The sequence below is a fragment of the Aulonocara stuartgranti genome, assembly GCF_965226115.1.
Source record: "Aulonocara stuartgranti genome assembly, chromosome: 20".
NCBI classification, from domain to species: Eukaryota; Metazoa; Chordata; class Actinopteri; order Cichliformes; family Cichlidae; genus Aulonocara; species Aulonocara stuartgranti.
This window is the reverse complement of record NC_138956.1, coordinates 27,923,697-27,950,620: the sequence shown is the minus strand read 5'-3', so window position 1 is coordinate 27,950,620 and position 26,924 is coordinate 27,923,697. Positions and strand designations below refer to the sequence as shown.

The window sequence follows — 26,924 nt, the reverse complement described above, 5'->3', positions numbered from 1 at the left end:
AAAAAAGGAATTTAAAGGTCAGGGTACACAGATAATACTGACGTCCTGCTTAGAATACATAATCAGATGTTGGACACTACAAAGCAACAGAAACCACTGAGCTACAAATCTGGTAGTTCATCAAACGTCCTGTTCAGTCCTGCTGGTCACACTTTGGAAATAAGTTGCTAATATGTCCGTATCTTATTTATGTGAATGTGAATGCTGTACTTTAGACTTTTGGCCACCACCATGATGCCTTTTGCTTTGAGGAGCCAAAAGTGGCCATATTTAAACTCACCTTTAAAGGGTGAAGTGCCCAGTTCCCAACTAATAGTAACAAGCCTGTTTAGCAAGCTTCAACCATAAGTTGTATGTGAAGGAGTGGACTAACAAAAACCTCTGACACATTGCACTGCACCACAACAGTGGTACAGACTTATTATTTGTCAGATAATTTCATTCAAAAACCACAAGAAGCACCCATCTGATGGCATAAAGCACAGAGCTTTCATGTTATAGCTTGGCTGTAGCTCAGGTGGTACCTTCCGATCTACTGATTGGAAGGTTGGTGGTTCGATTCCTGGCTTCCCCTAGTCTGCATGCCAAATATCCTTAGGCAAGATACTGACCCCAAATTGCATGAGTGTGTGTGAATGTTACTTAGAAAGCACCTAGAAAAATGTGCTTGTGCGAATGGGTGAATACACAAGTTGTGTAAAGTGCTTTGAGTGCTCAGAAGAGTACAAAAGCGCTATATAAGAACGAGTCATTTTAGAAGCATATTTGCATCAGACTGCTAAGTGGACTGCTAAGTTATCAGCTATGGTTAGTACGGTTGGTTAGACAGTTGCATACATGAACTGCATCACTGCAATGCGCAGGCACGCATATCTGCTGGTGAGGTGAAAAAAAGCGGAGCAGCAACATCGCGAATCATCAGCAAAGATTTTTTTTTTGTTAGATGATCCCTTAAAAATGCTTAAAAGACACCAGAGCACATAGTCAACACGTCCCATTCACAGGTATCTGCCCGTGCCAGCACACCAGTGGATTACCCACGTCTGATTTAACACTTAACAAAATGTAAATGGATCAGATCTACCCACTGTACAGTTTTTATGAAAGAAACTAGCACTATAGAGACCTCCATCACCAGGCTGTGATGGTGTTTATTTCTATTATGAAATCAAGCAAACTGTGTGGAGGGACGAGCTTTTCGAGACTGTGCCCATTAGAGGAAGAACAGTTTTGGCCATCAGCTTACTTCCTTACCTCTGAAGGTCAAAGCAGTCACAGAGCAGCGTGCATGGAGCTGGTGAGAAACTGTAAGCTTCCTTGGTGACCAGTATAGTACCTCACCATGCCAGGCTGACAGCTGCCAACTGTTCACCTCAAAGCTTGCTTGATGCTTCGTTATAATATTGGCCATCATATTTTTTTGGTAATCCTAAAAAGAGCAATCAGCACGTGTCTCCAATGCAGAAGACAAAGTGATGAAAACAGTCGATCCAGGCTCTTATCAGACTTCATCATTAGCCTAACATGTGTTAGTGTAGAGCACATAGCTGATCTGTGATCACGCTGCTGGGCCAGTACAGCACACTGGTCCACAGTCCTGTCTTTACTGACGGGGCTGCACACACAGCACAGTGATGTCACACACAGACGAAGGCAGAGGTTCACACTGTGCGCTCAAATGCACAAATAAGCACACTGTCCATGCTTGCACAAAAAAGGAAAGTTGAACAACACTGAATGCATTCCAACGCACACAAACAAACAACAGTGAGTCTCTGATCTGCTTATCCTTCCAGATAGCTTAAATATTTACTTCGCCTGGGACCCCGAGCACAAGATGAGCTCATATCCTCACAGGGACCGTGCAGTACGTCTGCTGGAAAATCTGTTTGTCGAGCTCTGAAAACAGCCCCTCTGCTTCTGTAGCCACAGCATAGCATTAGGGATAAAGGTCCGGGGGGGTTATGTCCTCGAAGGAAATACTTGTGGGTATTTGTAAAAACTGAATTAAGATGACAATATTAAGAGTTTTAACTTTATGGCACCATTAAGCTTCATTTTTAAAAACAGCAAAAAACTGCAGAGAAAACTTAGAAGACGTACAGTCAGAAACACTCCACTGCAGCTTACAGAGCAGCTGTACTTTGTAAATTTGAATCATAATAACAGCATTGATTATTGGATTTATTTGGGGGGAGCTATAGCAATAATGCTAGTTAGATTCAGCTAAACTTGTTTGCTGTCTGAAACCATTTTGGAAACTCAGACAGGAGCACAACCAGGTGTGAGACAAACATAAGGTTATCATATGTGACACAGTGATACAGTTCAAAGCACACACGGACAGAAACAAAGTTGCAGGTATTCAAATAAAAACTTTAATAACAAGTAAAAAGGAGCTAAAACACAGAAGGAAACAACAGCTGAGGCTGAGCAGGTGAAATCACTCAGGCTCTAATGAGGGCAGGTCAAAGAAGGGAGCAGGTGAAACCCACAGGAGGAACTAACGGTGTGCAAACTGTCACATAGTCCCACAATGGGACGCTAGGAGGTCCAGGATAAGGACAGTCTTTGACAAACACACATGAAGACATTACAAAGACTACGGAGGTAATTTCACTGCTTTCTGATTTTTCAGTGACATCACAGTCGTTGTTTCCTCCACACAATACTGCCGGCACGTTGTGGCCTGATGGTTATGATCATTGGTGTTTGTCCTGGTGTAGCCAGCGCTGTCCATTAGTTTGGGGACAGTTTAATGTACCCATGACTGTTAGCTTCAGACAGGAGCCTGTTTACAAAGGTGCTTCAGCGGAGGACAAACCGAACAATGACTCTCAGACTACTCGTACTTCTGACTTGAAGCTGCAGCTTGAGGTTTCTGTCAGCCCGGAGCTCTTTCTCTGGACACCGCTGACTGTCTTCGTTAAAAATGGCTAAATGTTCAAACACAGAGCAGCTGTTCTGACTGCAATGAGTTAAACTCGGTAGTAAAATTAGCGAGATGCTCGTTTGCTGTTAAACATGGCGTAAAGTTAGAATGTGAACAAGTTTCAGGTTTCTTACACCTCAACCGCCCCAACACAGGACATTTGGGTTTCCTTAGCTGAGCCAGGCATAAGTTTGGGACACAGTCTAACGGGGCTAAATACCATTCTTCGTATTTGTTTCCCCTTTTTTTCCTGATTGTAACACGGATAATGAAGCTGACTCGTCCCTTTCCGTCCTCAGCCGCCTACTTTCTTTGCGAAACTTGTCTCTAGGCTGTTAGTAACTGTTCTCTGCTCTCTTTTTCTTTTCTCCACAAACAGAGCTAGAAAGTGAGAAAGGGAAGATTGAGAAGACTCCACCCAGGGCGAAGGAAAAAAAGAGAAGCCAGCGAACCAGGAGACAGCCGAGACCATAAAAATGAGTGGTTCCCACCCCCGGCTCCACCAGAGCGCCGCGCCCGCTCCAAACGCTCTCTCCGCGGACAAGGACGCAGAAATGCCCGCTACAGAGAAAGACCTGGCCGAGGATGCGCCGTGGAAGAAGATACAGCAGAACACTTTCACCCGCTGGTGTAACGAACACCTGAAATGCGTCAACAAGAGGATCGGCAACCTGCAGACGGATCTCAGCGACGGGCTGCGGCTCATCGGGCTCCTGGAGGTCCTGTCTCAGAAGAAAATGTTCCGAAAGTACAACCAGAGGCCCACCTTTCGCCAGATGCAGCTGGAGAACGTGTCGGTGGCTCTGGAGTTCCTGGACAAGGAAAACATCAAGCTGGTGTCCATAGGTGGGTCCGATAAGTGTGTGTGAGTGCCAGGACGCGTGATTGATCCAGCTTTACTCCAACAGGCTTCTGGAAATGTTTGCTGTTCCTAAAGAAGTGGTCACATTTGATTGCACTGTAGTAAATGGTGATCATTTTAAGAGCAGCCCACGACCGTGGGGCGCAGGAAAACCAGTTATGGAGCCCACTAGAATATTTTCTGTAACAGAAGTGTTTAAACGCGCACCAGCATTTCTGAAAGGGTTTTCAGTGAGGCAGCAGGCGTCTCCCTCGGGTGACCGGGGGCGCAGGGCTTTTGTCTCGGTCTGTTCAGGTTTGAGGCCGATTGTTTTGGGAGGAGGGGGTCTGACTGTGCTGTGGGGTCGGTGGGTGGGGTGTTTTCAACCGCCTGAGCCGGCCGGGCCTGTGAGAGCCACGCTCTGTGAGCCTGCCCCAGACCTACTGTGTGTGTTGATGTGGTGGGGAGAGCTCGGGCTGGTGCTGGACTGCAGCAGACATAAAGTTTGAATTGGCTCTGCCTACATGCAGCTGCATGCCTGCTCACAGCGCTACTGATGTTCTGCTTTCTCATATTTCTCCCAGAACAGTGCAGATGTCACACAGCTGAGTCCTCACTATAGTTCATTATGCAGGGTCTGTAAGAGCAAATGCAATGCTGCCTCATCACCTGGAGTAAAGACAGTCTGTAACAGTGTTATCTACAGAGTCTGTGGGTGGAAATGCGTGATAGCTCTGTGACTCAGACATGAGTGGGTCTTTGTCATCTCTGGTGTCTGGCTCACTTGGTTTCCATGAACACGCTCCTGCCTCCAGCTGCTCTGCAGGGGAGACGATGGGTGGCTCTAAATTTGGGAGGTGCTGCTGCAGAAATTGCGGTTGACAATTTTAAAGTACACATCTGATACACTCTTCACACACATCACCCTCATTTTCTCAATACATGCAGCAGTTTGTTTTACTGAAAGCAGTGCTTTGCTGGTATTTAGGGCGAAGCACGAGTGAGCCTCTGTTTGTTCCTCCTGCTGACTCACTCATCCTTAGCTGCTCTTTGACTCATTTCATCTGAAGATGAGAGAGGAGCCTGCTTTTTTTTTTACTTCCTCCTTTCATTGCAGAAAGTGGACACACCCAGGCAGCAAGGCTCACCACAAATTGCCAAACTGACATCTCTTCAGTGTGATGCACATGCTCTCTGCTTCTCTGGGCTTTATTCTTGTTGTTCTTTGCCCAGTTTGGGTTTTCAGCATATTTTCTCACTGATAACTTATCAGGTTTCCTTTCATCTTGCATCTTGATGGCCACACCTCTTTCATTTCTCTTTTCACTTGTCTTTTTCTCATTTACTGAAAATGCAACAGTTTCCAAATAACAGCTGTGTGTGTTGTGGAGCAGTCCATCCAACCCCAGAGACGCAGGTGTCCAGTGTTTCTTATTTTACAGCGTTGCACTGGAGGAAAAGGCAAACGTGTCCTCACTGAACTCGACAGACGTTCAGTACGTGACCTATAACTTGTTCAGTCCAAGAATAAAAACTAGAATAGCTCCGAGTGATTAACTGTTATCTCCTACACGGCCTTGGTGTAGCTCTGTCTGGAATAACGACTCCTCCCCCTTTAAGCCCACTTTGTTCTGATTGGCTGTCCTTATCCACAGTCTTATTTTGGGCTACTGTGCTTGCTTGAGATTTTCATGTGTGAGATTCTGTCTTTCTCACTCGGGCTTCACTCTGCTCTCAATATGAAGAGCGAACGTCAGCACAAACTCCCATTCTCGTACACGCCCTCTCAAAGCCTCTAACTGGGAAGTATTACAGGGATTTAATGGAGTGCAGGCTACAAATAAGAGACGGGATAATCATTTTGTGAAAACAGAACTATCATATTCGGTACTTTGGTATTTTCTGACAGCTGATATTTTCAGCATCAGCAGGATTTCAAGAATTTTTTCTTTTTTTATGTAAATGTCTGACTCTGGCTGCATGTCAGCAGCAGGTAGAGCACGATTTGACAAACACCGTGCTGTAACAATCAGTGGATTTCTGTTCTGTCAAATCATTTTTTTTATTTATTTATTTTTTTTAATGCCAGATTTTTGACTCTGACACAAAATGAAGGAGAGATGCACCAGCAGCAGAAAGTGTCACTGTTTCTACAGTCAGCTTTTTGAACCTCTCTAAAGATTGGTTGTCACCTTTCAGCATGCTGCCTCAGTCTGACAGTAAAATAAATGAACTTTGCTTTTTGGGAAGGGCGACATTAGAGAGGCTGAAACTAATGTTGCTGGTTTAAAGGCAGAGGCTCCGTGGATGGGCTGCAGGAGATGTATCTGGAGAGGGCCGACCGCCGACCGGTACTGAGCTCTGTTACAAAGGGCTCTCCTTCACCGGCTGAGCCAGGCTGTTTGGCAAACGCTCCTCTTACAGATATGTCATGTTCTTCTTTGCACAGGAAATGCAACACTGGGACCAGCAGCGTGTCAGCTTTAGTCTGATGGTTTTTCTTTTTTCCCTTTAGGCTAACTTTACTGAAAGGTTAACAAAATCAGTCTAGCAGAATCTCCCATAGAGATGCTGTGTGTCTTTTAATCCACCTTACAGCAACAGACTAAGATTCCCAGATTTATTAACCAATAATAATATTGGTCAAATGGACTTATTACACATCTTTGGCTGTAAAGTTTAAAAAATCATCACTTTTCAGGAACAATGTAAATATTCTGAAAAACGAAATGTGAAGCAAAGATGGTCAGTTCTGCTTTGTGTGTTCAGACATCAGTAGGTTGTGACTAGAGCAGGGCGATATGGCCAAAAATATTTATCACGATATATATTTGAAAATTTGCGATAACGATATAACCGACGATATAATTGATGCGAGACAAAATACAACTCCACAACATTACTAGCGCAAAAAGACAACCTATCATTTATTTTCACTTAAACAAGAAGCTGGTTTTTATGTACATTAAAGCTTTATAAAAATGTAACAGTGCAAATGCAAATTCCTTGCTGAAAGTTTAACCAAAAGGCATTTCCAGTAGAAATGGGCTGACATATCCTGAGCACAACCATGTATAATATCCACTGAAGTTAAAAAGAGGTGCTTTGCAACATTAAACTGCAGCGTGCAGTATGCATTTTTCGGACCGTAAGGTGCACGGGATTATAAGGCACATTAAGCGAAACAAAGCAGTCAGATAAATCAAACTTTATTAAACTCATTCTTCTTGCTTCCTCCACTTCTGTACCATTGTTTCATTAATGTTGAATTCTCTGGCAGCTGCTCTATTCCCATGTTGTTGCAGTATATTAATGACTAACCTCGTATTGTGGATGGATTATCTCAGTTGTTCTCCTGACTGAAGTTTGGTCCGTTTACAGCATCCTGCCATGCGATTGCATTTGTCTCTAACCATGAGGAACCTTAACGTTAACTTTTATAAGTGGAAAAGTGTTAGTGTTCGTCCTCCAGCTTCACTGTTTATGTTATGCTAACATAGCTGTGTCGCTAGCGATCACGTAGCACATCATTATATACCAGCTAGCCCAACTTCAGTAACCCTACAAACGTCACTGCTGTTTAGTTTCCTGTCTTCATTTATGTTGGAAGTGATAGCAGAGCTGTACGTTTGATTTTTTTTTTTTCCAGAAATCTCTCAGTCAGAACATGCAATATCATGCTTAGGTAACTAGCGAAACTAGCGAGCTAACTTCCGCTAGCTTCCTGCTAACTTCTAACTCCGTTAAATGTAATAACTTTTGTTTTCATGGATGCCTGGAAGTTAAACTTTATAGTTACACCTGGTAAAGCAGCAATGCTGATCGTTTTATTAAAGATGAAAGAATTTAGACAGTTTTTAACTCTAAGTGACGCTGCAGTGTTGTTTGACCTGAAGCATACGGAGTTTAGGACCCAGATTACTCCCAGATTTAAGAGCATCTTAGTCCGACAAATACGACAATAACGACAGCCCGCTTGCATGTTCTGCAAAAAAAAAAGTGCTTTGTCGTGTATCTGACGGACAAACACCAAACCAGTTCCACATCACGGAAGTTGCACCATTTTTACAAACCAATTCTGGTTCATCTGTTTCACTCAACAATCGGCCATGTGCGTATGAAAACAAAGGCACTGCGCATGCGCGTTTTACTCATATTCTATCGCGATATTTCATTTTCCTATCGTTGCCTAACATTATACCGGTATTACCGTGAACGGTATAATATGGCCCAGCCCTAGTTGTGACTGTGACACTAAACATGCCTGTAAAGCTCGTCTTCTGATCTTTGCTGAACCATTTGAGTTTTGTCTGTAGGACAAACCAGAAGAGTCGCTTTCACTTAAACAGAACTTGTCAAATGGGCCTGCTGACAGTAAATCCACAGGAGATAAATGGTTAAAGGAGACTCTTCCTGCCAAACCTTGTTTGCTCCTTCAGCTGTAAACATGGTGCCTTTGCATGTGTGGTTCGCATCGCTCGTGTTCCTGCACGGCTCGGCCAGCATGGTATACAGCCACAGTGACAGAGTCCAGACTTCACTGTAACCAGGCTCCAGCCTAACAGGTAATCTCTCTGACAAAGCCCCACATGATCTGGCAGCAGCAGACTCATGACTACTGATGAATCCAAAGACCTAACATGGGTTCAGTCACAGAGGCTGCCAGCAGCAGGCAGTGGTGTTAGCAGTGATCCAACAGCACATCTCATGCAGTCGTTTAGTTTGCTGTGACTATAGAACATCTTACAAGCATCTTCTGTATAAATCTTTAGTTGTGAGGAAATTCCTGTTGCATCCTTGTGCAAAGACGGTGTAAGTGATTGTTCCCCTGCCCTCATCACACCCATGTTTGTGCAGAGGTTCATTCTCCATCATAATCATGTCGGCAGCATCTCTGTTCCAGCCCGTCAGCCAAACCCAGATTTGAAACCCTGCTTTGTATGAACTTGACTGAGCCTGTGCAGAAAATGCAGAAACAGTGCATGAGTGAATGTTGTGCCAAGCTCTTCCAGGCTTGGTGTGGAATCATCTTCATAAATTGCAGCTTCCTTGTGTCTGCTGGTAGTGGAGGTAAGCAGGTTGGGACAGACGCCTGTGTAGTAATAGCCAGCTGCTCCCTCCTGTTATGCTGTCCCATGATAATGAAAAGTTTTATAGAAGTGATCCCAGGACGATGAAGCATTTAAGGAAGTTTGTTACAACTGTAAGGTGCTGCTTGCACGTGTTCCTTAGATGATTGGGAAACATCAAAGCACGTAAAGATGTTTGTAATTGCTGTATACAACAGATATGTGATTTTGCACAATTAAGTTTCATACTGTCAAACATTAACTTCCCTCTGCCATGTTTCTACTTTTGCAACTTGGATGTCCACACAGTGTGGCACCATGGCTCTACAAATAACCTGAGGAAATGGGTGCCAATTTAAGCCAGTGTTGTTGATCTCTGACATTAACCAAAGAGAAGGTGTTTAAAGAGCCATGTGATGGAGATGGATACGTTTCCTTAGTTAAAGTCAGATTCTCCTGGCTGCAGTGACACCTGAGCTGCTAGATGGAGCAAACTGGCACATTCAGTCTTATTGCTCATTAGCCAACATATGAAGCTACACTGATGCTTGTGGCTGCATCAGTTATCAGCTTGGTGGAAAACTATTTGAAACTTGGACCATGTTAATAAGCAGAATTCAGCGAGCGGTGGGTTCCTTTTTGAAGTTAAGCTACTCCCAAAACCCGGAAAACTCCTGTTTTGGTCATAACATGAGTGCTGCACAGTTCCACTGGGAACGCTCGCTCACCAGTTTAGCCTGCTGTGTTCGGATGTTATGATCTTAAATGTAATCTTTCAGAAACATGACGATGAAGGAAAGGAGAGCCTTTGGTGATGAGGGCAGAGAGGAATGCAGGTCGGGCTGCGATAAGCTCTTAGCCACTCAGTTGGGTCAAAATAGATCACTTCCTGCCAGCTCATTATCATTAGCACAACTTCCTGTCTGCACAGGCAGAGGGGGTTGGTCATGTGGATCCTGGAATTAGCAGAGTGTGTTCCCATTCAGTCCAGAGGTATTCTGGCTATTCCATTACATCATATTGGGAAAACTGCCACAACTCCCCATGCCTCATGTTCAAACTCAACAAGCACTTTTTCCAGCACACATTTAAACTGCACATAAACAGCAGACACATTGTTTTTCATAGATAATGTCTTATGTTACTGTTCTTATTACGATGTCATCGAGGGAATAATCAGTACTTTAATAGTACTTCTCAGCGGTTTCCAGGAAACGCTTGTATTGTGTTCCATCATTTGACATGGTACCCATGTCCTCCCTCACCTCCTGATCATCCTTTTGTCCAAGGCCATTTTCTCTGCTTGCTTCACTCAGATGAACACATCCCATCCTCAGTGTGTGCTGCTGTCAGTGCAGCCTTATAAAAATGTCCCATGCAGCACTTTCACTCCCCGCACCTTTTTTCTTTCTTTCAGACCTCCGCCCCTTCTGCCTCTTTCCTTCCCTTTCCCTGTCCGTCCTGCCTCCTCCCCTCCCTGTCTGTAACCAGAGCCCAGGGAATTGGGGGTGGTGGGGGGGCCCTGCCAAATCCAGTGTGCTTCTGCCCTTTTAAGGCTAAAAAACCAGGAGGAACTTTTTTTTTTTTTTTTTTTTTCTCCCCCAGCTTAGGGAGTGCTGAGGGGAGGGAGGATGAGTGGAAGGAGTAGAAAGGAAGAGGAGGAAGTGTAGTAGCTCCAGTGTGGGTTGGTGCAGTCAGAGGAAGAAGTGGGAGGGGAAGAACAGCTGCAGGCCACAGATTTCAGCATTTGGAGCTTTTAGCCTAAACTCTGTATAACAATAGATTACATTTAGTGTATTGGTATATGTGGGCCAGCATGAACAAAGCAAATGACTTTATTTTTAAGCTTTATTATGAATGTCTTTTCTTCAGTCTCCCTGTGACTGCAGTTACATTCTCAGCAGCTGCTCGGTTTCCTCTGCTGCACGACTCCAGATTAACCACGAACTCTGACATCAAACTGATGAGTTTCAAGTCTTTGTGAATCAACATAACGCTCATTTTGGAAATGATGGTCCCATTGTTTCTCAGTGGGACTTCACTAATGTTTTTTTTTTTTTCCCTCATATGTATGTTACACATACACGTACGGTCATGTGACATGTTAAGAATTTCATTAAAATTCCTTTCCACATGTGAGCTGGAGATATTATGAACATACAGAGATGGTGACAGTCATGCTACGGTTACACTTCATCATTATTGTGTAAGGATAACATGGACGGGAGAGGCCTCGGGACTGCTGCTTGTTCTTCAGTTTACAAGCTCTCAGGACTAATCGGCTCCAGATGTTGCTGTACAGTCTGAACCGTGCAGAGCGCTCTCGCTCCCCGTGGTCTCGTTGCTGAGACCAGGTCAGGGTACAGGTCACGGGTTGTGATGATGTCATGTAATGCCACAGGAGGGCTGTGGAGGGGCTGCTGCAGTAACGATGAGCCATACCAATGAATCATGGGAGTTTTAAGAGTAAAGGGACCACAGACACTCCATACGGTAGCCTCCGTGGTACACACAAGCTTGTTGCAGGGGGTGTATGAGTCAGCAGAGGGGGGAGTCTGTGGCAGCATGTGTCCATATATGGGCTCTGTCAGGCTTGGTGAGCTGTGCTCTGCTGGGAATGCTGGCAGATTCCTTGAATGTTTAGTGGCTTTTGTGTGTGCAAGACATGAATCAAAGACACAGACTCGGAGCTGAATGAAGTCCTAACAATATTCCTTTATAGGGGACTGTCGTGTTGAACTAAAAGCAGCAGATTGTGTTCTCTTAATTGTACAAGTACTAAAACTAGTAGTGTTGTGTCTCTGCTGGGATGGCTGGCAGGCTGACACGCCTCTACTTAGCTGCTCTGCATTCTTGCTACACGTACCAACCTGTGGTCTTATTCAGACTCTGCTATCAGTACTAATAACAGTTTATAAGTCCTGGGTTTATCTGTCCCTAGGCAACATATCTCTGCGCCCCTCCGCCGCTGCCTCTTTGCTTCTTTCTCAAACTTCCCACAGTAGCTGGCCATCCAAGCATCTGATCCAGTTCTGTTTGATCACCCCTATGGAGTGTCTCTCACCCACCCACGCCAAACAGAAGGCAGCTGACATGTCATGTAGAGAAGCGTTGGCTGCTCGAGAGCATGCTTTTCTGTTGGCGCATGGATTCAGACGAGCAGCCAGCTAAGACAGATTGTCCCAGTTCTGCATGTGCACAAACAGCTCGACTTGTTGAAGGTTGTTATGGGGAAAAGATTTCCTGTTGCTGTTCTGTTCCTCATCTTTATCTGCATCATGCATCCTCACGCTCTCGCTGACTCCCAGAGAAGACCATTAATGCTGCAGTAGCTCCAGCAAAGGGCTCGGGTGGTGTCACTGTGGTTGAGGCTGGTTTGCTGTCACCAACAGTTATTCCAGTGTAGCTGTAAATTCAGGGGTGGGGAGTTAAGATTGCAATGAAGACTAAAGCTCTCCCAAACCCTGCAAAACAAAAACACTGCACGTAAAAGTGGGGCTTTGTTCGTATTTCAGAACTGGATCTCAGGTTCTTCCAAGAATCTGAACTTGGCCCCATTATTTCCTCTCTAACTAATAATCTGATCAACATCAGCTTGGAAACGCACAAACACTGCGCCACACCCGTTCCTCAAGGCCTGATCTTAGGACTCATTGGTCTTGCTTCTTGTGCAAGCTATGTGCATGCAGTAGCATTTATGTGGGCCGGTATGTGTGCTCATGCCCAGGCTAGCTTATGGTTGCATCACCTTTTACTCAGCTTGCAGCAGTATGTGGTTGTGGTGGTGGTGTCAGTGTCTCAGTTTTAATGTGATTCAGCTCTGCATTCATCATGGCACTCTCTGTTCTGGAAGTTCTCACGCTATCGTCTGAATTCAGACAGTTCAGGCTCTAATTCAGATGAATTTCATGTCTTTGTCACGCTTCAGCGTCACTGTTTCATTAACACAAATGGAGTTTCAAAAATGGTCAAGTTTTATTACACTGCAAAAATGCATCAAAGACGTGTGAAATTAAAATTAGTTCAAATAAAAGGTCAATTTTATTTATATACACATTTATTACACTTAAACTCACTGTGCTCATGAGTCATCCACACTGAGTTAATAAAACACCATGAAAGGAATTGGTTGGCGTCTTCATAAATCCAGTCTGTGGGGATTCCAAGCTGGTGTACTCCCAGTGCTGCTTTCAAGCCCAGCTAATTGGGAGGGTTGCATCAGGAAGGGCATCCGGCACAAAATCAGATGAGTCCATCCCCAACCGCTGGGTAAATAGTGGAGCAGCCTAGAGTCCATTAGAAAATGACTGTTTTTACAGAGTCAGCGGGACTCTGTGTACATCCTGGAGTTTAATGTACTGAATCTCCTTTGATGTAAAGCAATAATGAGGTAGGTAGTTAACAAGTCCATGACTGGTACATGGTGGTCAAATCTGCCGTCCTTGAAACAAATGCATTTACACTCGACGTATCCTCCAAGGTTTTCATATTAAAGCTTTGCAGCGGTGGCCCAAACCATAAACGGTGTTGCTGTACTGCCATTTGAGGACGTGCACTCTGTCCACCAGTGTCAGAAACCCGGCTTTTAATTTGCACTGTTATCCTCCTACTTTTAAAAAAAGGTTTGGGCTCTGAGTTAATGTCTTTTGAAATGCAGTGCTCCAAGAATGGACACATCTTCGACTTATGACAACCACTGGAAATTAGACCATCTGAAATATGTTTAAAGGGGGAGGGGCATGTATCCAGCCAAACATTAGATAGCAGGAGGAATCTGAGTATTTGAAGTACAGATTACTTCATGTCCTTGGCTGAGACCTTCTAGTCGTGCTTTGCTTTATGGTGGTCTAAGCTGGTTTCTAAAATAAAGGAACTTTGTGCGACTGTTTAACGTGACTCATATCTGGTCCCCAGACTCTAAAGCCATTGTTGATGGAAACCTGAAGCTGATCCTGGGTCTGATTTGGACCTTGATCCTGCACTACTCCATCTCCATGCCCATGTGGGATGAAGAGGAAGAGGCAGATGATGGCAAGCAGAAGACCCCCAAGCAGAGGCTGCTGGGATGGATCCAGAACAAGCTGCCTGAGCTCCCCATCACCAACTTCAACAGAGACTGGCAGACCGGCCGGGCCCTGGGAGCCCTGGTTGACAGCTGTGCTCCAGGTGAGCTAAACGGTGGATGTGTTGAGGTGTTCTGGGGTCTTGGGTGTGTGGGTGTGTTTACCCTACTGCTAGGGGCTGATCCTGAGACGAGCCCAGTACCAAGAACGAGATGCATTTATTTCAGAAAGACGAGGCTCCTGTCTCGATGTTCTGCTGCTCCAGTGAAGATTCAGTATTTTTAAACATGTTCTTGGACACATGCTTTAAAGCACTATACAAATACAGGCCATTTTAAAAATTAGTCGCTTATTTATTTTATGTTAACCGATAAAGAATCATTAAATTTGGAGTGTTCAGCGATCACACCAGTGTGGTGAGAAGCTACTTTCAGCTTGTCCCACAGGCTCACAGTAGCAAGTCTGCATGTTTGAGTTTGACACCAGTCCTTCCTGACCTGACCCCAGAGGGGACTTGTGTCTTTCACTTCCCGAGGGATTGTGTAAACCATGTTGCTCTCATTTGGTAATGCGGCTCACCAAGTGAGACACACAAAGGTAGTAAATAACTACGCAAACAATAATAAACAAGAGCCAATCACAGTAAGTGACACTGCAGTGAAACAGAAAACATCTCCGTCACAAAGCAGCAGAAATGCTGAGGTGTGTGTCTGTAGAGATGCTAAAATCAATAATCAGGCCAACACAGTTCAGCATTCATTTAAAGCTGACGTGTGAAACGGTCCTCGACCTGTGTGCAGGTCTCTGTGGCACGTAGTGACACATTTCAGTCCAGCAGCTAGAGAGGACTTAAAGATTGTGGAACTAAGCAGTGCACTGACGCAACACTACCACTCAAACTGCACGCCAACCTCGCCTCATACGTCTAACATTAAACACACAGCAGTGACTGACAGCTGGAGGTTGGGTGAGGGGAAAGCATGATATTCTCACGTGTCAATAAAACGGATGGGAAGAGTGATGATGAGCAGCTAGAGGGGGGTACAGAGCTCTGTCGGGGGACAAAGGAGGTTTCTGTTTACATGCTTGGAGTGTTTGGCGTTGCTATGGCTCACCAGCAACCTCAAGCTGGAGACGAGGCCTCCACAGAAGCAAACAGATTTACTGCAGCGTCCTGAAATGACAGCCATCAGACTTACCAGCAAGTAAATAACTGCTGACATGGCCGCATTTCCAGGACAGGCTCATCATTCAAGGGCAGACATGTCTGGGAGCCAGAGTTGCCCACACCTACGTACTGCTGCAGAGATTAGACATTCTGCCTTTATCTTCTGGATATCATCAAGGCTACAAGTTTGGAGTCAACATGTTGTCCTTAATTAGACAGACTGGCTATAACAGGAAGCACTCCATGTCTAATTAATCAGAAATGCTGTTTCACTGTGTAAAGGGGATCTACTCTGCTTTTACTCAAACTTCTTATTTATCTTATACAGCCCTGGCACAGCTCCTCAGTGCAACCTTAAACAGTGGCTGGGTGGGGCAGAGCTGTATGCTTCAGATGACCATATTGGGGATTTCTGCTCTCATTGTCAAGACATCTGAGTGTTGGAGCCCTCTGAAGCCAGGACACATGATTTTAAATTATGCAAGTGTTAATAAAAAAATATGGAGCAATGACAGAAAATTAGCAAAGACACGACAGATCCACTCTCGGTGGTGAAATGCAGAGCTAGCTGAGCTTATACATGTCATCAGGAAAAATGTCCACTCTGCATTAGCATTTCTAGCAAGTTCAATATCATTAAACACTTTTTTTTTCTCATTGAGATCTTATACTCGTCATAATCAGTACAGCCAGTACTATAAATGAACCCTTCTGCTTCATATAGTGAATCCATCTGACCTCTTATTCCTGCAGGTCTGTGTCCTGACTGGGACCAGTGGGATCAGACAAAACCAGTGGACAACGCACGTGAAGCCATGCAGCAAGCTGATGACTGGCTCGGCATTCCACAGGTGACCTGATAATGAAGGAGTAACATTAAAAAAGCTGGATATTGGAACACAGTTCAAGCACAATCATGTTTTCCCCATAGCTAACGTTTAACCAGAGTTATCTGCCTTTTGGAGGGAAATGCACTGCTTCCTGCTGGTCACTGTGACCAGTCACAAGTGTTTTACAAATAAGCAACCGTTCACTTTTGAACAGATTTTGCATATAAAGCAAAAACCTGCTTTGAGTTAAGGTGGCTTTGAGGATGACTGCATCATCTGCAGTTAATCTAAATGGAGGTAAAATGATGGAGCCTTTCACTGAGGACTGGTCATTGAAACTTGTTGGAGACTCTCATCCACAGGCTGAGAGGCTTTACAGAAGCTGCTGACTGATGGGTCTTTGGGCCTCTGGTTAACAGCAGGTGAACTTTTAAAATAAGAGTGTAGAGGTTGTTCACCAGTAAACTCATCGTGTTCTTTCAGACTGTTCATCGTTTGCAGTCAGTCTGCCATTAGGCTGGTGTAGGTGATCATGCTACGCTCTGGAAACTATGACTGAACTCTTATCCACACCTGCTAATGACTTCACTCCCTCCGACACCAAACACAAGGAAGTGGTGCATTTCCTGAGGGTGATTGTTATCTGCAGTGAAGCTTTTTCCTTTTGGTCACCATCACAACATCTATCTTTGTACAGCAGCTCGTTTTTGAATCCTTACACAGTGGTGCAAGTATTCTCTTATCTGAGTGACGGTCCCAGGTGATGGCTTCCTTTTTTATTTTTTTTTATTTATTTTTTTTATATAAATTGGTCAGTGAGCGGCCATTTTCATACCTGTCCGATTCTTGGTTTCCCCCCCCCCAAAGACCCCCTCAGTCTTATGTAAGGCTACAGAGGGTCTTTGGCAAACTAGAAACGGTAAATCTGTTCTGGTGCAGTCATGTGGGGAAACCTGACATTTGAGCCCCTTTTCAGCATTTACCAGGGAGCTTTGAAAGTGAACTCAGTTTCCTGTGCCGCCTGTGTGGCGTAACTGTGCTGTGTGTGTGTGTGTCAGTACTGTTGGCATGATTGGCACGCTGTAGCGTGCTGACAGTTGGCTCTGTGGTCGCTGGCGTTTCCGCCTTCAGCCGTGCTTCTGCTAAGAAACTGTCGGCGTCCTTCCCCTCCAGACTGTGGTTTGTCTGGTTCCTGGTTTGCGTGCGACTGTCTCAGGTACTTTCTAAATGCGTACAGCTCGTGTGTGTGGTTTTAATCACACAATCAAAACATCACTGGGTTTGCCTGTGGGTAATCTCCACGGTAACTGATCAAGCCCTGCCTCCGTCTGCACAGCTGTCACCTTGGTTCTCCTACTACAAACATGCAAACAAGTCGTGGGGAGGGCTGCCCGCTGTTACATTTAGAAAAATGTTCCTCCTCGTCTCCTAGGTGATAACCCCTGAAGAGATCGTGGACCCCAATGTGGACGAGCACTCAGTCATGACCTACCTGTCACAGTTCCCCAAAGCCAAGCTCAAGCCTGGAGCACCTCTGCGACCCAAACTCAACCCCAAGAAGGCGCGTGCCTATGGCCCAGGTATGCCAGCATGCACGCGCATCACCACATGCAGCTGATGCACCTTTGCTTGTATCCACAGAGAAACTGTGAGCCTCATACTGCAGTGAGACATTTTTAACATGTTGTCTGTTGTGTGAAGGCGTCGAGCCCGTTGGTAATGTAGTGATGAAAAAGGCTACGTTCACCGTGGAAACCATCAGCGCAGGAATGGGAGAGGTGCTGGTTTACGTGGAGGACCCTGCAGGCCACAGAGAGGAGGTCTGTGATCCATCCTTGTGTGTAACTTCTACTTTCAGTTTTGTTCATTTAAAAACGATTGTGTCTGTGTTCAGGCTAAAGTGACGGCCAACAATGACAAGAACCGTACCTACTCTGTTGTCTATGTCCCCAAAGTGACAGGCATGCACAAGGTGAGTGAAGAATTCAATGTTAAAGATGTGAGAAATAATCCCTAAAGTAATCTTTCAGGTAGAAAATGGGTTTTGCGCCACAAAGCAGTGATTACAGCTAACATGCCATTTTCCTGCTCTCCTTCCTTTGTAGGTGACTGTGCTGTTTGCAGGGCAACACATCTCTAAGAGCCCCTTCGAGGTGGAGGTCGGCATGGCTCAGGGAGACTCCAGCAAGGCCACAGCACAGGGACCGGGCCTCGAGCCCTCAGGAAATATTGCTAACAAGTCCACTTACTTTGATGTGTACACAGCAGGTAATGTAGGTTTGTGCAGCTAGCTGTAACATCAGGCCACATGGAGTGTTTAACTGTGAGTTTCCTCCTGTTTTTCTAAGGTGCTGGTGTTGGAGAGGTGGAAGTGGTGATCATGGACCCTGCAGGGAATAAGAACACGGTGACGTGCACCATTGAGGACAAGGGTAACAGCAGCTATCGCTGCACCTACAAACCCACCCAGGAGGGCCAGCACACCATTTACGTGACCTTTGCTGGTGGTCAGATCAGCAAGAGTCCTTTCACAGTTGATGTGGGAGAGGGTGAGCATATGTTAAAGCTTCACTGAGTGTAAATCTGGGAGGATGTCACTGCTAACTGAACACTTCTACCACAGCAGCCGTTTTAAAATGTGTTTCTGCTTCTCCTGTGTCTAACCTCTGCTGTGTTCCTCTGCTGGATGTTATGTCCTCTTCTCTTTGATAGAAGCCTGCTGGCATCTGTCCTCTCTCTGGAACAGCCTCTTCCTTCCTGGGATCTCTTTGGTACCTACTCTGTCGTGTGTGTGTGTGTGTGTGTGTGTGTTTTCCCCCTGTAAACTTGCTGTGTGTGTCGGCTGCCTGTAAACTTCACGTGACTCGAGCGTCCACAGTGGTGTGAATCTCCTTATTTGGTGTTTTCAGCACATTCATGAAGAAACACATTCCCAGAAAATTAAGCTGTAGTGTGTTTGATCAGGAAATCAGTTCCTCATTACAGCCGATCTGTGGTCTTAAGTTAACAGTGACCTGGGTTACTAAGAATTATATTTACATGATTTAAATAGCTTTTAGCAGAACGGTGGGTGTGGCTGCTACCTAATAGTAACTCACTGTCTTTTTGAGATCCAGTAAGACGTCCATGCAGCCAGAGTCTGTCAGACAGAAAACAAATTCAGCTTGTATAATGGGCTCACAGAACAAATGCATTTGCTTTGGTGTTAAATGGAAAGAGCTGCACATTAACAAAGTAGTGAAGGGTTGCCACTTGCCAAGTATAGGCTCATCCCCTACTAACTGATAACGTTTAGATCATGGTCGTCCTTTAAAGTGAGCCTGTGGGGAAACAACAAGAGCTTGTAAAGAATTTCCTCAGTTTCACAATCTGGAAAAACCAAAAGTCATTAAACAGCTCTGCTGCTAACCAGAAGGTCCCCTTAGATTAGGCTGAAAGACATTAAAAACAAAGTAACTTTGGTTTAAAACAAAACACAGAACAATCTTCTGCCATTAATGTGGTGTCTCTGTGTCCAGTAGCTTGTGCAAGTGCAACACATCTGAATACAATAACATGGACCATATCTTGAGACACTATCTTCCTGGAAGGCTTCCTTTGCTTTCTGCACTTGGTCTCGCTGTGACTCAGCACTGCTTTTTACAGTTTTAATAAAGTGATATGAAGGGATATCCCACTTCCTGTGTGAGGATAATGGCTCACTTCCTTCCCTGTGGTCTAAGAATTCCCTCTGCAGGAAAGGATGGGTGGATAACTGGGGGCATGCAGGGTAGTAGGAAGGAGAAAATAACATTTGCTTTCCAACAGATCTGGAGTGTGATGGATGGTTTGTGTTTAATGTCATTCACCTCACACTTCATTGGTCTTGTCCCCACTGAAATGTGGTCATAATGTTACTCGGAGCCGTGCCCGTCTCACTCGCTCTGTTTGTCCACAGCGTGTAACCCCAGCCTCTGCAGAGCCAAGGGTCGTGGTCTGCAGCCAAAGGGCCTCCGGGTGAAGGAGACTGCAGACTTCAAGGTTTACACAAAAGGAGCCGGCACTGGGGAGCTGAAAGTCACCATCAAGGGCCCCAGTGAGTTCTAATCCAAAAGTTCATATTGGTTTTTGTGCTTGAAGTGGGATTAATGTTTGCAATCTGAAGAGAGAAAACCCAACAAACAAACACATCAGTAAATGAGGTTGTTGGATTTACAAAGCCCCAGATAATCTTTAGCTAACTGACAACAAACCAACAGAACAGTGAAGACAAACGAGCGCAGCCAGCTGTTGTCACTGAAAGAGTAGCTCCTGACGTCTGCAGCCCTCCTCTGCGCTCTTTGACATTCAGACTGTCTTCACTGTTCACATCAGTCTTTGAGAAATGCACTGTTATCAGAGCACAGTGAGCCAGCTGCACAAACACCAGCCTGATCAGGCTGCAGAATCTGCTTCTTGTGTCCAACGGGAACAATTTTGTGCATAAAGCATTTTAAAAATGTACCTTTTTTTTAATGCAACCTAAAATGACGATCGCCTCAGAGGATTTCTACTCTGAGCTATGGTTTTGTTTTCTTAAATGTGGTTCTGAGCAGCCAATGAATCTATTGTTTGTGGTTTCACTACAAACAGACTGGGGATGCTTCCTCCTTCCTAAAATGATAAAGTAAGACTGGATTAAAGAAATAATGCAAAGGCATCTTGTTCACAGAGGGTCTGGAGGAGCCGTGTAAACGGAAAGACCTTGGAGACAGTGTGTATGGATTTGAGTATTACCCCACCACACCTGGAACATATTCCATCACCATCACCTGGGGAGGACAGCACATTCCACGCAGGTACACATGGGCGTGCAAACAAAACACTGACTCCAACTTGTCATTGTGACTGACCATTCGATGCTCTGTTTAGTCCCGTGGAGGTCAAGATTGGCACCGAGGCTAGCCAGCAGAAGGTGAGGGCCTGGGGTCCTGGACTGGAAGGAGGCGTTGTTGGTAAATCTGCTGACTTTGTGGTGGAGGCTGTTGGAGACAATGTCGGTACACTGGGTAAGTGCCATACGCGGGCATGGGGTCGGTCCTGAAAGCATGTGCAGATCATCTTCAGTTTCTTCTCTGAAACTGTTGTTCTTCAGGTTTCTCTGTGGAAGGTCCGTCTCAGGCCAAGATCGAGTGTGATGACAAGGGTGATGGATCGTGTGACGTGCGCTACTGGCCCACAGAGCCTGGCGAGTATGCCGTCCATGTGCTCTGCAACAATGAGGACATCCAGCACTCTCCCTTTATGGCTGAGATCGTCAACCCACCAGGGAAAGACTTTTACCCAGACAAGGTATGCGCCCACCCAGAGAGATGCACATGGAGATTACGGACGAGTCCATCTAACAATCTTTCTTCAGTTAAGATTAGTTTTCATGACTGTTGCCTCAAGGCCTGAGATCATGGTGGGAGTGGATGGGTTAAAAACGATTGTGTGAAGGCAAAGGGAGGCTTCCTGCACCCAACACTTGGTGTCAGAGGTGACACACAAGGTTTCAGGTTTTAGATGAATTACTTTTTCCTGTAGTGTGTTTGGAAAACTGCGTTTTTAATAGGAGACATTCTTTGTCTAATATTAAAAACTGATCTGAAACATGTCAGTGTGATAAATATGGAAAAAGATGGTAAATCAGGAAGGAGGCAGATATGTCTTCACAGCACTGTAGTGTGTAAATGCTATTCTGGCTGTAGTACATGTGGGGTTTTTTTGTTTGTTTGTCTAGGTTAAGGCGTACGGCCCAGGCCTTCAGAGCAGTGGACTTGCTGTTGGAAAACCCACCGAATTCACGGTCGATGCCAAGCAAGGAGGAAAAGCTCCTCTGAAAATTGTAGCTCAGGTATGTCTGGGTTTGTTTATGACCAAAAATATGGTAAATGTGTATTAAATCTGAGTGAACTAATCCCTTGTCCTCTGCACAGGATGGTGAAGGCAATTCTGTGGACGTCCAGGTGAAGGATAATGGCAACGGCACGTACAGCTGCACCTACACCCCACGAAAGCCTGTGAAGCACACTGTGATGGTGTCCTGGGGAGACGTTAACATCCCTGAGAGTCCGTTCAGGGTGAGTATGCTCTGCTATGCAGGCTTCGCCTTTTCTTCTCACTGAGTCTCCTGAGTTTTGGTGTTTGTGCCCACAGATGAATATCGGAGCAGGCTGTCATCCAAACAAGGTGAAGGTTTCTGGGCCTGGAGTGGCAAAGACGGGCCTCAAGGCCTTCGAGCCAACATACTTCACTGTTGACTGCTCAGAGGCTGGTCAAGGTAAAGCTCCAGAAAACTGAGTAAAGCGCGCAAACAAAAGATCCGGTCAAAGCAATATTCCAAACAACATGTTTATGAACAGATATTATAGGAAATGTATTTCACCCAGCTGCTGTTTGAGGCTGTAGAGCTTTACCTATAACATGCTAACGTGCTAACCTTTGCCCTCGGCCATCAGGTGACATTAGCATAGGCATCAAGTGTGCCCCAGGAGTGGTGGGACCTGCAGAGGCTGACATCGACTTTGACATCATCAGGAACGACAACGATACCTTCACTGTCAAATATACTCCCCCTGGAGCAGGCAGCTACACCATCATGGTGCTGTTTGCTGACCAGGTGACTCTGAATCCTTGAGTATTTATATCGGTTGGAAGGCAGACTGTTTCCACGACTCGGGGTTTATTGTAATGTTTGTCTTCCTGTTTGCGTTCAGGCTATTCCAATGACGCCCTTCAGGGTCAAAGTGGATCCTTCTCATGATGCCAGCAAAGTCAAGGCGGAGGGACCGGGACTCAGCCGCAGTGGTAAGAACACCAAGCCAGAGGGCGCTAACAAAAACAGGCGTGGCCACATTCGATTGGCTGTAGATTGAACGCTCAAAGGTTTGACGGTCAGTGTCAAACTGCATGGAACAACTCTTCATAGCTCTCAATGCTTTAACATCTGTAGCAAGAACTTGTTTGACAAAACTGACAAGATCCAGATTAAAATCACAAGGATTTAAAAACAAGAATAAACAGGGTTAGAGCTGCTTTGCTAATGGAAACTGGTCCCTCTGAGCTGTCATGTGACAGTCTGACAGAGGTAAGATGGCAAAGATGAGTCACATAATAGGATTTATTTGTACAAGTCACTGTTCCTGCTCATTAGCTTAAGATGTTGTCATCTGGGGGGGCGGGGGGCTGAAATGATTGTTTTGTGACAGACTCCTGTAAAGCTGTGGCATCCCAGAATAAATGTATGAAGCTGGATCACACTTATTAATCTCTTAAGAGTCAGACTGGTACTGCACACCTATAATCGTCACTGTACACTGCATATAAATAGACTTTATTTGAATTATATTAGTTCAAATAATCAGTTAAATGCATCATTTTAATTTAGCTCAAGGTAGTTTGGTGTTATTTTACACTGCAGAAGAAACGCTGTGCTAAGCTGGGTAGCATTTTAAATCTGTTACTTTAAGTCTTTTATATATCTGCAGATCTACATTTACACATCTTAATCTTAGTCTTTTGTCTGCTGTGAGCTGTTACCCGTGGACCCTGAAGCACCCAGAGCATTTCCTCCAAGTTGTAAAAGTTTCCTGCTTATTGAAACGTGTTGATACAAAAGCTTGTATGACATGCTGGGTGATTACTTTTATTCTAATTAGACTCCCTAACCCAGTTGAATGCTGTCTTTCAGGCGTAGAGCTGAACAAGCCCACTCATTTCACCGTCAGCACTAAAGGAGCAGGAAAGGCAAACCTGGACTGCAGCTTCAGCGGCCCGACCAAAGGAGAGGCTGTGAAAGACTTTGAAATCATCAACAACCACGACAACACACACACTGTTAAATACACACCCGTGCAACAGGTGAGAGAAGAATGCTCCCACATGCAGTTGTGCTACGTTGTATCATGTGGCTTCTTATCAGAGCAGTAAAGCATTCTTCTGGCTGTTATGCATCATATTAAATGGGATTGTGTGGATTGCTCCTCTTTGCTGTGACAGGGTCCACTGGGAGTTGCTGTAACCTATGGTGGAGATCACATTCCCAAGAGCCCTTTCAGCGTCGGCGTGGCGCCCACACTGGACCTCAGCAAGGTCAACGTGACCGGCCTGGGAGACAGTATGTACCTGTGCCACTGTTCTTGTCCAGCCACACCTGACAGCAAACCTCAACCTATATAAAGCCTACTGTCTAACATGACTGTTTTCACCATGGCTTTCTCCCTTGCATGGTTGTCAGTATGTTGATGTGTTTATTTAAAAAAAAAAAAAAAAAAAAATCTAAGCTTTTCAGGCAGATCAGAAGTGTCAGTGTGTTTTCTTTGGTCTGTTCTTGCAGAGATGACTGTCGGCAAAGATCAGGAAGTGACTGTCAAGTCAAAGGGTGCTGGGGGTCAGGGCAAGGTTGCTGCCAAAGTGACTGGACCAGGAGGGAAACCAGTGTCCAGCAAAGTATGACACCAAATCTCCTTTCTTAACAGGACAATATAGGAGTCAATGTTTTTCTCTTTGAGTCTTAAACCAGTTTCATCCTGTTTTTGGTTTTTAATAAACATTTTATTTATCCTTATTGGTAAAATCAAAGTCCACTCCACCGCTGTCTTACACCTCCAGCCACTTATTTGGTCTCCCTGGAAGTTCTCCTTGGATGTTGGAGAACTCTCCCAGTGTTCCAGCACTCTTTCAGTGCCACGTATTTCTCTCTCCTCATGCCTCTGGTAAAGTCACGTTAATGTGTTTTGTTCCAGGTGGAGCCTGGGCTGAGCCCAGAGACTAGTCAGGTGAAATTCATTCCCCGGGAATCAGGACCATACCAGGTTGAACTGACTTATGATGGAGTGCCCATCCCTGGCTCCCCCTTCACCCCCACAGCTTACCCTGCAACAGACCCCTCCAAGGTTGGCCACAAGCGCTGCTGGATCTTCTTAAACCTGTGTGAAGTGAATTGAATTAATTCAGCTTGACATGCTTGCAGATTGGAATCATTGATCTTTGTTCCGTGTCACCTTTCCTCTCAGGTACGTTGCTCAGGCCCAGGTTTGGAGCGTGCCAAGGTTGGCGAGACAGGGGAGTTCATTGTGGACTGTACCAATGCCGGCCCTGCTGAGCTGACTATTGAGATCATATCGGACAGCGGCACTGAGGCAGAGGTTCACATCCAAGACAACGGAGATGGAACCTACACGATTACCTACATCCCTCTGTACCCCGGCTCGTACACGCTCACCATCCGCTATGGTGGCCAGGATGTGCCCAACTTCCCTGCTCGGCTCAACGTGGAGCCTGCCGTTGATGCCAGCGGTGTTCTGGTGTTCGGACCAGGAGTGGAAGGCAAAGGTGAAATAACGTGTGTGTGTGTGTGTGTGTGTGTGTGTTTTTTGTGGGGCTGGTGCTGGTTTCTTCCTCCCATTATCACCATAGTCTTATTGATGGGAGCTGATCTGATCTGTAGATTATTGCAGAATTCAGATGAAATTGGGCCCCAGCTTGTGTGAATAACGTTATGTGAAGAATAAAGGGAGCTGTGTGAAATGTAAATGATAGACTGGTCTCATTTTAAAGGACATGAGCTTATGTGTACTGTATGTTCTGTCCTTTCAGGAGTCTTCCGTGAGGCCACTACAGACTTCACTGTGGATGCTCGCGCTCTCTCACAGACTGGAGGTGACCACATCAAAACCCACATCAGCAACCCCTCAGGGAGCCGCACAGATGCCCTGATCACGGACCTTCGGGATGGAACCTACAATGTGGAGTACACTCCCTATGAGGAGGGTGAGTTAAAGTGCAGCAGTGGGTACAGTAACTGAGCGTTTTTCTTCTTCTCCACTTTGAGTTGAGTGTGTGTGTGTTTCAGGCCCACACACTGTGGAAGTTTGCTATGATGGCTCTCCGGTACCAAAGAGCCCGTTCCGTGTTGCTGTGACTGAAGGATGCGACCCGGCTCGTGTTCGTGTGCACGGCCCTGGTCTGAAAGGTGGCACCACCAACAAGCCCAACAAGTTCACCGTGGAAACCAGGTGAGACGAGTTCATGGTGGTGTGTCACAAATCTGTTTCCTACTCCTATTGTGAAAGTCTTTCTTCCCCGTGCAGAGGAGCAGGTACTGGTGGCCTGGGTCTAGCTATGGAAGGTCCGTCGGAGGCCAAAATGTCCTGCACTGACAACAAGGATGGCAGCTGCAGTGTGGAGTACATCCCATACGAGCCTGGCACGTACAACCTCAACATCACCTACGGAGGACAGCCCATCACAGGTACCGAATACTGTTTTAGTAGTAGTAAGAAATACAACTGTGAGAAGAACATCCTTTTGAAATGTACTCATCCCCTGTTGTTAAGCAGAGGCCTTAAATATCGTTTCCCTCGTGCTTGTTCTGAGCAGGAAGTCCGTTCTCTGTGCCCGTCAGCGACACAGTGGACAGTACCAAGGTGAAGTGCCAGGGTCCCGGCCTCGGCAACAATGTCAGAGCCAACATTCCTCAGGCGTTCACAGTGGATGCCTCCAAAGCTGGAGTTGCCCCACTGCAGGTCCGAGTACAAGGGCCCAAAGGTGATCTGGCTTCTAACATTTCTCCATCTATGATTAACTGTGTACCAGAGAGCTCTTAGAGGATGTTAAACTTGGTATTTGGCTTCCTTCTGTGTGTGTTCAGGTGTGGTGGAGCCTGTGGAGGTTGTGGATAACGGTGACCAGACTCACACAGTCAACTATGTTCCTACTCGAGAGGGACCCTATTCCATCAATGTGTTGTATGCTGATGAGGAGATCCCACGCAGGTAACTCTCAGGCAGTGTATCAGCCTAAATATGCACAAATTTTAATCCATTTCCTAATATCTAACAGTGATGATCAATGTCTGCCTGTGACCAACACAGAAAACACAAAACGATGTTAGTTTTGTTTTTCTGAATAGAACCACATTCAAAAGCCAGTAATAAATCTTTGTAGTTCCTGCATTATTAGAATGAAGTAGCTGAAGTCTGGCTGGAATAATAACTGTGCTGTCCGGGTGATCTGCATGC

General features: G+C 45.5%; 1 protein-coding gene across 3 annotated transcripts in view; it reads left to right on the top strand.

The window, feature by feature from the left end:
* flna (filamin A, alpha (actin binding protein 280)) overlaps positions 1-26,924 on the top strand; it is a 43,677-nt gene that overhangs the window by 5,806 nt on the left and 10,947 nt on the right. For all 3 annotated transcript variants that reach the window (XM_082517497.1, XM_082517496.1, XM_082517495.1), the window contains exons 2-28: positions 3,312-3,778; positions 13,757-14,008; positions 15,827-15,924; positions 17,336-17,483; positions 17,605-17,723; positions 17,798-17,875; positions 18,009-18,171; positions 18,252-18,452; positions 19,841-19,978; positions 20,594-20,720; positions 20,794-20,930; positions 21,017-21,213; positions 21,644-21,757; positions 21,840-21,983; positions 22,060-22,183; positions 22,362-22,522; positions 22,620-22,710; positions 23,594-23,763; positions 23,902-24,019; positions 24,239-24,351; positions 24,648-24,797; positions 24,918-25,236; positions 25,501-25,674; positions 25,757-25,919; positions 25,995-26,155; positions 26,284-26,451; positions 26,555-26,678. In XM_082517497.1, the coding sequence (XP_082373623.1) occupies positions 3,409-3,778; positions 13,757-14,008; positions 15,827-15,924; positions 17,336-17,483; positions 17,605-17,723; positions 17,798-17,875; positions 18,009-18,171; positions 18,252-18,452; positions 19,841-19,978; positions 20,594-20,720; positions 20,794-20,930; positions 21,017-21,213; positions 21,644-21,757; positions 21,840-21,983; positions 22,060-22,183; positions 22,362-22,522; positions 22,620-22,710; positions 23,594-23,763; positions 23,902-24,019; positions 24,239-24,351; positions 24,648-24,797; positions 24,918-25,236; positions 25,501-25,674; positions 25,757-25,919; positions 25,995-26,155; positions 26,284-26,451; positions 26,555-26,678 (4,322 nt within the window). In that variant the 5' untranslated portion in view covers positions 3,312-3,408. The remainder of the gene's footprint in view (positions 1-3,311; positions 3,779-13,756; positions 14,009-15,826; positions 15,925-17,335; positions 17,484-17,604; positions 17,724-17,797; positions 17,876-18,008; positions 18,172-18,251; positions 18,453-19,840; positions 19,979-20,593; positions 20,721-20,793; positions 20,931-21,016; positions 21,214-21,643; positions 21,758-21,839; positions 21,984-22,059; positions 22,184-22,361; positions 22,523-22,619; positions 22,711-23,593; positions 23,764-23,901; positions 24,020-24,238; positions 24,352-24,647; positions 24,798-24,917; positions 25,237-25,500; positions 25,675-25,756; positions 25,920-25,994; positions 26,156-26,283; positions 26,452-26,554; positions 26,679-26,924) is intronic.